The sequence below is a fragment of the Chaetura pelagica genome, unplaced genomic scaffold (assembly GCF_000747805.2).
Source record: "Chaetura pelagica isolate M959 unplaced genomic scaffold, ChaPel_1.0 scaffold534, whole genome shotgun sequence".
Classification (NCBI taxonomy): domain Eukaryota; kingdom Metazoa; phylum Chordata; class Aves; order Apodiformes; family Apodidae; genus Chaetura; species Chaetura pelagica.
Genome location: NW_009953065.1, coordinates 818,800 through 831,277, shown reverse-complemented (window position 1 = coordinate 831,277; position 12,478 = coordinate 818,800). Strand labels below are relative to the sequence as shown.

Genomic DNA, 12,478 nt, shown 5'->3' with positions numbered 1-12,478 from the left:
ACAATCTCTTTCTCCCTTTTTTAATTACCTGTTTAAAAACAGATGGTTCGTACACATCAGACTTGTACTGGGTGGGTGCAGTGTTTATAGTATGTCACTCTTGCCCTCTTGGGAATGATCTCATTTACATGAGGTTAAAGACACTAATTTAAAAATACAAAGCAGGTGCCACAGAATCAACCCTAATCAGAAATTAGGCCACAGAGAGACAGAGCAAGGTGTTTTTCCAGACATTCCCCACTTAGCAGAAAATTTCAGCCATGGGAAGTCTTTGAACACCTCTGCTCTGCATATTTCCTGAGTCCATTTTACTCCTGTGATCCAAGCCTTGCTGTCCCATCTTTTCTGGGAATACCCAACCCATGGGCAGAGGCTCAGGGCTTCAGCACTTCACAGCAAACACATGGCACCAGTCCTCTGGTGGCCTGATCAGAAATTTTTCAGGAATGTTCTCCAAAAAGCAGACACCAAGAAAATTGCCAAAAAAAAGTGAAACTGACGTGCAACCACACAGCTCTCAGCTCACCTCCTCCACTACAATATAATCTGTCTTCTTCTGGTCTGATATGTGAATCCCAAGTGCAGTCCTTCAGAGCCCCAGAGACCCCCAAAAATGCATTTCTCATGGCTTGTATACTGGCCTTTGCTCTTTGTTGGTGCTTTCCAAGTGGGTGCAGTGGCTGGAAAGGAGGCACAGGCCTTCAGTCCCTCATGAGGATCTAGTTCTTAAGTGGCCACCATTTCCATGGGCTCCCTAGCTGCATAACCTTGTACCACCACACAGTACCTCACCATCCCCAGCCACACAGCTGGGACATGCCTAGACACAAGCCACCTCTGGGTGCTCAGTCAACCAGTGTTGTTAGGGTCCTCATACTCCCAGCAGCCTGCAGAGCTAAAGAGACTGTATTTGGGGATCTTAAGCCCTAAGAAAAAAAAAAGAATAACCTGCTATTCAAGGCCAACATGGGCTACTGGCTTGCAATATTTGTGACCATTGATGCTTTCTGGTTAGCTCTATCTTGCAAAGACCATAAGAGCCTTTGGGAGTGATGCTGCTGAGGCCACCTGATCTTGTGCTACTGGTGCTGTCTTCCAGCACATAGCTCAGTGCCCACTGCAGAACCTCCCAGCAAGTGATGGCAGCTCTTGTCACCTTCTTCTCATGAATCAGGTTCCACGCTGAAGTAGATGGCACAAGACATGAGAAGCCTCACAGCAGTCTTTGATGCCAGCCTGATATAGGAATGAAACACTTGTTTTAACTTGTCAACACGCCACAGCCAACCCTGGCTTTTCTACCCCATCACAGAAACGAGGGATGGGAAGGGGCTCCCAGAGCACATGCAGGCAGGTCCAGACTGCTTTGTGAGTGATTCATAAGAACACTGTACACTCAAAGTAAATGCAACATGTTTTATTTGAGGTTCGAATAAATTACAACTGTAAAGCATAATTTATTGCTTTATAAATTGTCTGCACTTAAAAGGCATTAATATCAAACATAAACAAAACAAAGACACATTTGATTAGCAGTTCAATTCTCTTAAGCTTCATGAACAGCTCAGTAGGGGGCGTTTCTTTCTATATATGATTTAAATCTCTGATCACAGGCTTGTAAACTTGACTTTGACATGCAGTATCAACATTCAAACATACTGAGGGGACTGTAGATGTGTTCATTTGCTTTAGGATGCAATTTTTATTGCAATTTTCCCTAAGATATCCCACTGAATACCCAGTCCTTCATTCCTCACTCCAATACAAACCCCACTGCTTTAAAAAAACTAATTTAAAAGATATGTGGGGCTTTCTATCTCTGCAGAGTGAGGGCTTCCAAGTTTAAAACAGGAATTAGTCTGGTCCCAAAAGTAAGTGAAAAACAAACTCCTCCTAGGTTAAAATACTGAACCCCCTCCCCCCAAATATGTTACCTCTCATTCTGAAGATTCTTGCAAAAACCCCTAACATTATCTAAACAAACTGATGAGGGTACTTCATAGTTTTATTGTACAGTTACCCCATGCCTGAGACTGGTATGAATTTTGCTCAGCACCTGCACTCCTCCAGGATGCAGCCCAGGCAAATCCAATCTGCCCTGAGTCCTGGGGGATGAGAGGGAGCTCACAGGAGGCTTTGCAGTATCCAGCCCTGAATGCATAGATGCTGTGACACAATAGGCTGGATATGATCAGCTCCAGCTAGATATGACTGGCAGAAGGAAGGCCAAAAGGCCCTTCCAGGGAGTCACAGCTCCTGAACACCATAAAAAGAATGAACACTGCTAAGCAGCTATCATTGCACCACAAAAAAAAAAGGATTCCAAGGTATCCTGCTCTGCTCTGACCCTTTTGCACTGCAAGGGCCAAGTGCTCCCCATGCCTTGGCTCCAGAACAGTGTCTCCCTGAGCTTTTCCCTGAGCAGGGAGCAAACGCCTCTGCTCTTGCTTTCCTGGCTGGGTCCAAAGCAGCACAAAATGAGCTGGCTTATGCCCTGTATTACACCAGAGGTAAAACTCTCCAGAAACAGAACCAGAGATTCCCATCTCAGTTAGCCTTTGGAACAATACAGAAAGTTCACAGAGAACATCTCCAGGGCAGCTTCTCTTCCAGCCACAAAAATAACTTTAAAAATAATGAGCCACTGCTGCAGAAAATCCTTCTAAAACTGCCTCAGTATTATCCAGAAAGCTCCTATTGAGAGAAGGGTTTCTTCTTATACCAGCCTCTGATGTTGCTGTCATGTCTATAGGAATGGTTAAGTCTACTACTGGATCCAAAACCACTAAACTTCAAGACAATTACTATTGCATTCATCCCAGTGCAATTTCAATTATTTTTTTTTATTCATTAAAATGTCATCAGTAATGTATGTATGTTTTCTATGTTTTATGCATAATTTCATTTAAAAAAACAGAAAACAAACTTTCTTCTGAACATGGTTTCCTCAGAAGACACATTTCTGTTGTGCTTTGAGGGATGGTCAGCTTTGATCTCTGCCAGGCAGTACAATGATTTTAGGTGCTGCAATTTCCCATTATGGTTCCCAACAAGTCAAGCACCAAGGCAAAGCTTTGGTGGAAGGCTGAGAGCAGGCAGGGCCATACCTGGAGCTGTGCTGAATTGAGCCAGTTGTTCACCACTTTTTGTTGCTGCTCTGTGCTTGCACTTGTCCCAGTGCAGCTGGGATGAGGACATGCACATGGGGCATGCCTGATTCATCACTGACTTATAGAAACATAACTCAGAAATGTACAAGCCTTTAAAATCATCAGTCATCTCAATTATGCTCACTGAGAACAGATTCTTGGCTGACTCCTTTTTCTCCTTAGCAGCTCTGAATTTTTCTTTGAAGATGAGCAGGAAGGAAGCTAGCCTTCAGGGAGAAGGACAAGCACAGACACTTGCCAATTAAAACACATGCACATGTCATCTGCCATAGCAGTGACCTCCAGTCTCCACTTTACAACACAACATCTTATTATCTTAAACCTTAATTTCTCATCCTTTTCAAAGGTTCCCAAGAGCATTCCTTTCTATGTCAGTGAGATATCCCAGGGGACTCTACAGAAAAAAAAATAAAAGAGAGGAACAAACTGCTGTTGCCAGGACAAGTACAGGGTTACATTCAAGTCACAGTCTCTGGAGGAGCAGGACAGGGAGCAGACTTACTCCATGTTCTGTTTCAAGTGCTACTGGGGAACTGTAGACCCAGGAAGATGAACACACACTGAGAAGGAAGATGGGCTAATGGTTAGTGCACTTGACTGGGATTTGGCAGATGGAGTTAATTCACCTTCCCCTTGTTCATGAAACAATCAGAAAAGGGAAACAGTTTATATTAACTTGAGGGTGCTCAAACATTCCCAGCTCAGCAAATACCGCCAACATTTTTCTCCTCTTTTTTAACAGTTATAAAGAACTTATGCATTGTCCCTCTCAGACTAAACACACCAGACAGAAATCTTCTAAGGAATCATACTTCTAGGGAAAAAAAAGAACAAAGAAACTTCATGATTGCTACATTTCAGCTAAGGCTCATTTACCCATCAGCAGACCTTGATCTTCACTCCTGAGATGACCATTTGCAGTGCACTTGCAGTCAAAGAGAGCAGACCAGGAGCTCTCAAATCCATTCCCATCTGTATTTCTAACTCACCAGGTTTTACCTCCATTAAGGCACTCAGGCCAGCACTGTCTTAAGGGTTTCTGTTTAAAACACCTTCTGCCTGACAGAGGACAAAGTTTCTACTGAACTGAAAAGCAGATTGGACAGTGAAGAGACTGAAAGCAAAGCTGTCAACTGGCACGTTTGCTCTTGGGGAGGGAAGTGTTCAGCCACTCTACCAAAATACAGCAGGCATATCAATTAGTGGTTATAAAATGCTCTAACTTTTCACAGACCTTTAAGAGTGCAGAGCATTTAAACTGGCAGGACAGCCATGATGTAAATTCAGTGTATTGTTAGAAACTGACACTCTCCTCTCCTGCAGTCCCTCCCATCACAAAGTGTCTCATGGAGCAAACAAGTGTCTACACTGTGGTTTTGCCAACAGAGGAACTGGGTCAGAGACGGACGCTGGCGGGATCAGACTATGGAGCTGATGAATGACTCAAGCAAGTGAAAACTCAGTCAACCCACTGCAACATTCCCCCCACCAGAGGTTAGTGAATAGGGAACATAAAAAAATCCCCCAAGGAACTGATGTATCATGAAGGGCATAGAGCCTCCAAAGCTATGCATAATTGCATAAAGTACAGCACAGTATATTACATCGTAACTACCTGCTTCTCTGTTGCCAGGGCAGTGGGTTGCTTGGAGAGTTGTCTAATGGCCAGCATAATGTTATTTCCTATGGAAATGCAGGGAAAGGTATGTATGCAATTCAGTAGTAGAATGGGAGTTTAGTTTTACATGGGCTGAAAGAATGTTTCTTATACCCAAATCAGATTTTTGCATGCATCTGCATATCATCCAGATGCTGCCTCTGCTGTGCTCCATGCCTGAGTTTCATGCCAGGTTTGCTCTGCGTAGCAGGCATATCATATGCACACAGTGACCTGGTACAAGAGCAGATTCTGCAGGCCAAGTCTCAGGCAAAAATTCACCTCCCAAACCCAAGGGTGTTGTCAGTCTTTTGCAGTGAATTGGGCTTTCACTAGGAATTAACATAAGCTGCAATGACTAATCTGATACTCTCTGCACTTGCTTATTTTCTTTTCACAGTTCAACCACTTTCTTCCTTAATACTAAAATGCTGAAGTCTTAGGTAGCATTCAGAGCATTATTTTCTGCTGGCTGTTTCTCTATGCTCTAAGCCTCCATCACAATGCATGCAAAGGATAATGGCTGAATCTGTAATGCTTTTAACTAAAAAAATACTTTTAAAAACATAAAACATAAATTATTTATTCCTCTTTGTCCATTGTTTTAAGCACTGAGTCTTCTCCCAAGATTTTACACAGTTCATTCAGTCTCTGTTGCATTTTAGGAATTCCTGCAAGTTGTGATTCCAGTCTCTGTTTTTCCTCACTCAGTGATAAACGTATCGCAGTGTCCAACTGCTCGAAACGCCAACCACCTTGTCCATCAAACTGCAGCAAATGAGTGTGGTACTTCCTGCAGCAGAAATTAACATGTTAGTAATGGCTCAACAGATGCTTCAGTTTTGCACACGAATTTGGATGTCTGTGCCTCTTTTCAATGGTGCCTCTCAGGAATTTGAGAGTTGTCCAGCTTTGGATCACTAAGACGTTTTTTCAATGACTCATAACCTCAGGATACTCTTCCATAAGGGATTTGGGTATTTCAAAGCCTGTCACCAGGACTTCCCTAGGTCATCTAGTGAAATTCAGCAGTGAGGTGCCACCTGTAAGCTACTGGCACTGGTGTGGGCTCCCCAGCTGGGGTGGTCATTGCCTCCAGCAGCCGACACGGTGGGACTCACCGAGCCCTCACCTGCAGTGATGCTGGCAGGAGTAGGCAGCAGGGCTATAGTTAGTCCCCACCATGGCCTGATGTCCGTGGGCAAGGTGGTGGCCTCCCTCTTAGAAACACTGCCTGTGGTTGCAACTCTACCAAACTCCTCTTTCTCCAAGAGCCTGATGAGGAGCAGCAGGCAAGGCTTCCTCCTCTCCCTGGAATGTTAGTCCCAGTTTATTTTATTTACCTCACTTTCTGAGAGATGACTTACCTCCTTATCAGAAAATACATTCAGGCAGACAGAGTGCACTTGATGCTACTGATAAAACTCCAGTTTGTTCAAATTACACCTCAGTTTGTTCCCCTCCATCCTATACAGATGGCTAAAGAAACCTTCAGTTCTAAAACGTAGTTCAGTTTGCAAGGGCCAAAGTAAAAAAGTCTGTGTAGGAGTCACAGATCTCTCAGTGATTTTCAGGGTGTGTGCACCAAAAATATTCAAAGGTGTGCATGTGGAGTTTGTCAAGACCTGACAAGACACATTTATCAGGAGGTACAAGAGGAAGAGCAGAGCTGCTGGTTTGACTGTAATTTATCACTGTAAATTTCAGAAGATGAGACACATCATGAAACTGTGATTATAAATCCCATCCAGGGAATGTGACAGTTTAATGAACTCAACAGCTGATGACATGGGACTCAGAAGAGATTCAACTCCAGGATTATATCCACCACTCCTTGGATATTATTCTTTGTGACACTTCAATGCTTAACCTATTCCTTTATCTTTTGCCCACCAAAACCCCAAAAAACCCAGCTAAGATAGCTGATTGAGACATCCAATGTTTGTGGTCTAGGAAAGTAGCCAATACTTTGGTTAAAAAAGCAAATATTTCCTGATATAATCTTGAGAAAGAGAAAGCAGCATGTGAACCCATTCTTGGCCTATGCAACACAATCCCTGAGGAAGCTGACCTAAGTTAAAGGCTTTTTTCTAAATGCTTATTTCTGAACACTCAGCACTTCTGGTTACTTCTCCAGAACCCCACAAATCACCAGATCTCTGATAATGTCAATACTACTGTGGAGGCAATATGAGCAATCCCAAACATTTCTGAATAGCACTAGGAAAAAATAATTGTGAGTAGGAAACTGAACTCAAAAGGTTTTCCCACAAGTTCTTTTGCAGAACTTTCCCCCTCTGCATCATCATTATTTGTGAATGGAATCACAGAATTAGAATAGAATCATAGAATAGTTTGAGTTGGAATGGATCTTTAAAGTTCATCTAGTCCAAGCCCCCTGCAGTGATCATGGACCTCTTAATACAGGAAGACATAGAGCTCTTGGGGCAAGTCCAGAGAAGGCCCATGATGATGATCAGAGGCCTGGAGCACCTATGCTACAAAGACAGGCTGAGAGAGTTGGGGCTGTTCAGCCTAGAGAAGAGAAGGCTCTGGGAGGACCTTATAGTGGCCTTCCAGTACCTAAAGGGGCTACAGGAAAGCAGGGGAGGGACTTTTTACAGAAGCGTGTAGTGATAGGACAAAGGGTAATGGTTTTAAGCTGAAAGAGGGTAAATTTAGGTTAGACATTAGGAAGACATTCTTTAGTGTGAGGGTGGTGAGACACTGGAACAGGTTCCCCATGGAAGTTGTGGATGCCCCCTCCCTGGAAGTGTTCAAGGCCAGGCTGGATGGGGCTCTGAGCAACCTGGTCTAGTAGGAGGTGTCCCTGCCCATGCAGGGGGGTTGGAACTCTCTGATCTTCAAGATCCCTTGCAACCCAAACCATTCTATGATTCTATGATCTTTCAGGATATCAGGTTGCTTACAGCCCTGTTCACCTGACCTTGGATGTTTCCAGGGACAGGGCCTCCACCACTTCTCTGGGCAACCTGTTCCAGTGTTTCATTCTCACTGTAAAAAATTTCTTCCTTACATCTAGCCTAAATGTACTGTCTTCTAGTTTAAAATCGTGGTCCATGTCTTATCACTACAGGTCCTACTAAAAAGTCTGTTCCCCTCTTTCTCATAAGCCCCCTTCAGGTACTGGAAGGCCAAAATAAGGTCTTCCCAAAGCCGTTTCTTCTCCAGGCTGAACAACCCCAATTCTCTCAGCTTTTCCTCACAGCAGAGGTGTTCCATCCCTCTGATCATTTTTGTGGCTCTCCTCTGGACCTACTCAAACAGATCTACGTCTTTCCTGTGCTGATGACTCCAGAACTGGGCAGAGGGGTCTCATCAGAGTAGAGGGGGAGAATAACCTCCTCAATCTGCTGGCCAAACCTCTTAAATACCTGTTTTCTTGAGCAGTGGTTTTAAAATAATGCCAAATTAAACAAACAAACAATAAACCCCGACTTTTGTTTTTATGTGTAATTTAAAATATTTTATGAAGAAATGTCTGTATGACTTTTTTTCCTTATCAGAACACACATTTTATTATTTTTTAGGTCCTGATCCAACAAAAGACTTTTCCTGTCACTATCTTCACAGAGGAAGGAGGAACTACAGGATACTGTTCTATTTCAGAAAAGCAGACAGTAGTACCGTTTCCTTCCTTTGAGGCAATGAACGGGTAATAGATTTTTTGTCATCAGATTAAAAAAGCAAACACTCTGACACTAGAGATCAAGGACTTTAGAACAAGTAGTCTCTGCTAGTATCAGCTTACAATTCTTGATCTCCTTTTGCCCTTTAAAGTATCTGATTGTTTCCTGTTTTCAGGACCTACATTTTTTTCCTTTGAGGGACTCTTCCATACTTAGTACTCTCTCAATAGAATTATGTGTCTCAGAGCTCTAATATTTCTTTTTAAATAAACAATCCAATTTTGAAAGCTCAAAAACACTGCAGGCAGAGAACACAACAGAAGTTAAAACAGATGTACTATTCCTATGGAAAGACAAACAGCAAGTTAACCACTTGCCATGTTTCCCATCTTTTCCGAAGCACTGGTAAACTTCCCCAGGAACTTGTCACCTTAAGAGTGACCTTATCTATCTGGTGATATCTGTTGTGGCTGTGGTGTGATGGACTAAGTAATTGCCTCTTAGATACCTGCATGTTATTATTAACAGTTAATAACTGAAACACATTAAAAACAAAACAGAGGGAGGAATAAATATGTGTCAAACAATGAAAAAAAAGAACAATGCTAAATGCATTTACATCACTATTATTGTAGACAAGTTATCTTAGAAAGTACAGTAGATACTGCACATATGCCGTAGTACAAAGATAAAGGACAGTCACCTGTCAAAAAGCTAAAAGCAAGGACCATGATCAATCAGTGAAAATGCTTACCAAAGAGAAGGTCTGTGTGTTATAGAAAGCAGGGATATCCCAGCAGCTTTTGCAGCTTGGAATATCTTTCCTTCGACATCAATGCTCACAGCACTTGTGCATTCATCCAGCAATGCGTATTTTGGCCTTTCAAAAGTAGAAAAAGAACATTACTTTTCTATGTTTTGGACAGTATTCCCATGTACAACAGTTAATTGAAAGAACAACAGAAAGGAGAGAGCTACTTCTGCCAGCCAGCTATCTCATCTACAGCTGGAAGCTGGCTAGCAACAGCACAAAGTTTCCATGCATTATCCAGGTGCTGAGCCAGCTTCCAGGAAAAAAAATGTTTTATTTCCTGGTCCATCTGAGTACACAATGATCTAACTTCTGTGTTCTGGTTTGACCTAGTATTACTCTGTCCTGTCATAAAGTCATGCAGTAGCTATAGTCAACTCAGAAACTTTCTATCCACTGCTGTGTATGGACTGGGCTGCCTTTGCTTGCTTGCAGTCTCCACAACCAAGAACTCTTGGAGCTTGGCTTTCAAACTCCCACAGCCTCTGCAACAGTCCATCAGACTTCTGAAATATATGTAGGATAGATGCAGGGAAGATGTTTGCACTGGAGATGTTAAAGAAAGGAACATCTGGAAAATGGAATGCTATGTTGACAAAAGCAAAGCTTAAGTAAGAAGCAGTGCTCAAGCTAAAAGCAGAGCTTGTACAAATAACTGACAGGATCTGAGATCTTATGCAACCTTCTAGCAGGACACTATATTGCATGGAGATTATTGTCTACTACGGCTCAAACTATTACAGCAAACCTGCAAAACTCTTGCTTGTTTTCAGATTTTACTTAAAGAACCAATCAAAATGCTTACTTGTGGTAAAACATCCGAGCCATGCCCATCCTCTGTTTTTCTCCTCCTGACAAGACATCTTTCCAATCCATGATGGCATCCCAGCCTTTTAAAAAAAAGCAAACAAACCAGTTAGGACCATATCAGTTTATGAAGGAAATGCATCTTCATTTGCAACATCTCTGCAATCTGCAATCAAAATAATAGAGAGCATTTCCATTGGAGAAGAGCCAGCTCAGGGTCCTGGATCACATCTTCTGAAATAACTAAATGCCCTTCCAGGGGCACTCAGTTGGAAAAATGACCCATATACCATGTAAATTTTGAAAGTAGAATTTAATCTGCTTGGACATGGTATTGTCAAAAAACTTTACTTACCATCCCTTTGAAAAAGCAGATCTTACTTGTGTATAACTAGTAATTTTATTCTGTTGTGTTTCTTTTATAGGACAATTTGCTATTCAGTTTTGAAAGCTGCGAGTGGAAATTTAAAATTCAAAGAAATAAAGTATAAATAACATAAAAGGCAGTGCTGAACTCCACTCACTACTGTAGGCAAATAATAACTGCCAGCAAATTCAACAGAAACACAGTTGCAGATGCAGGGATGCATTCTGTGTGCATAGACAAGGAGTTAGCACACAAAACTGCATACAGACAGCAGGAGTTTCTATACAAGTTTGCCACTACCTTGTATTCAGCAACAATCCACAACTGCTGTAACACTGGCTGCCCTTATTTCATATGCTGCACAACCTCCAACTGATTTTATTTCTTTATCACTTTCAGATACCAACAGTGGGGGGGATGCATTTTATCTGCGACCTTAGGATGGGCTGGTGTTTCTGTGAGTTCTCTTGCATGATTCATTCCCACTAATGACACACTTCAAATACCCAACTGAAAATAAGTTTTCAATCAAATAATCCAGATGGATAGAGTAGCAAAAGAGATGAGTTTTCAAAAAAGAGAGTGTGGATGTAGAGAAAATCTGGTAAGACATTTCTTTCAACAGATCATCTATTCATGTGACAGGCAGCTGGAGCTGGGCTGAGAGAAAGAGAACATTTTTCCAGTTCAGCCCAGAAGCACTGCCACTAAAAAATGAACACGACCAAAAACTCAGACTTTCTGTTACTGTCAGATTGAAAATAAAACACTTGCCAGAAAGGACTATAAACAAGGTCAAGCAAGGAGGGTGGGCTAATGTAATTTCTGATACTAGACCAAAGGTGAGACAGGTATGGCTTGTGATGGTGCAGAAGGCTGAGGAGTATTCTGCCTGTGCTTGGTGCTACACCAGGGCTTCACAGGTCTGAACAAAACCTCAGTGAAGCATCTTGGGAGAGGTTGTGGCTTGAAAACAGGAACCGATAATGCTAGAGATTGAATTTCAATAATTTTCTCTCCATAAAATTGTAAAATATAATGTTGTGATTTTAAAATATATATGTATACTGTTAGATTTCAAAACTAGGCATGTACACACCAGAAATACATCACCTTCAGTGACCATATTGTTTTTCCTCAGTTTCCTTCCATTTTTTTTAAGGATCCCAGGGTGCACCCCACTGGGGACACATACAGTGCTTCTGTTGAGGGCTCCTAGCAAAGACAGAGCTGTGTAATGATTAACTGAACCACCCTTTGGATGAACCCTGGCAAAGGGAACAGACCCACAAGGGGCTGTTGCTGCTGAGCAGTCCCAGTGCTGGGACCACACAGAGAGCTGAAGTGCTGTTCCATCCACACCTTCAGCTTCCAAAAAAGACTGTAAAGCACCTGGAGCGCTCCTTTTTGGCAAAGGGTGCTAGGGGCAAGGGATGGGAATGGTCCTTCATGAAAGCTGTAGAAACAACTACACTTCTAAAGACAACAAGTCGGCTGCTGCTTATATTCTCTTATTTTTAAATTGAGGGATCTGGATCTGAGCTTGAGTGTGGGTGGCTGTGCAAGTGTGCACATGCGCCTGGGGAATCAGTGCCTGCTTTCATTCAGTTTCTTCCAGATCAGTTGGTTTATAAAGATTTACTAAAAGACAAAAAATGGAATGAAGTTCAAGAAGGATCATAATTCTATTATTTCCTCTAAAGATGTGAGGTTTAGCCTGCATTTACCAGGATACAACATTCATCTCTGTGGTCACTTCAACTTACATTCTAACTGAATATTAGAAGTGCTTCTTGTTTCTTGCTGCGTAGCTCCCACCCTCAAATTTCCCATTTGCCTCTTGAAATTTTTAAACAACAGGTAAGGAAGGATCAATTTTAATATAACTTTAAAAAATTATTTTCTAATGTCTGAACAATTTTGTCTGAACATGGAAGACATGATAACTCACAATAAACAGACTCCCTACTGTGCATTAACAGTAATGTGCCTACTTGTTTCTCTTTTCTTCCTGCT

At 42.1% G+C, this 12,478-nt stretch overlaps 1 protein-coding gene across 1 annotated transcript in view; it reads right to left on the bottom strand.

Annotated features, from left to right (window-relative positions):
* Nucleotides 1–5,395: 5,395 nt before the first annotated feature.
* Nucleotides 5,396–12,478, bottom strand: part of ABCD2 (ATP-binding cassette, sub-family D (ALD), member 2) — a 48,195-nt gene continuing 41,112 nt past the window's right edge. The window contains exons 9-11 of the mRNA XM_009996790.1: nucleotides 10,094–10,178; nucleotides 9,232–9,357; nucleotides 5,396–5,620 (exon numbers count right to left, since the gene is read on the bottom strand). Coding sequence (XP_009995092.1) covers nucleotides 5,410–5,620; nucleotides 9,232–9,357; nucleotides 10,094–10,178 — 422 coding nt within the window. The 3' untranslated portion in view covers nucleotides 5,396–5,409. The remainder of the gene's footprint in view (nucleotides 5,621–9,231; nucleotides 9,358–10,093; nucleotides 10,179–12,478) is intronic.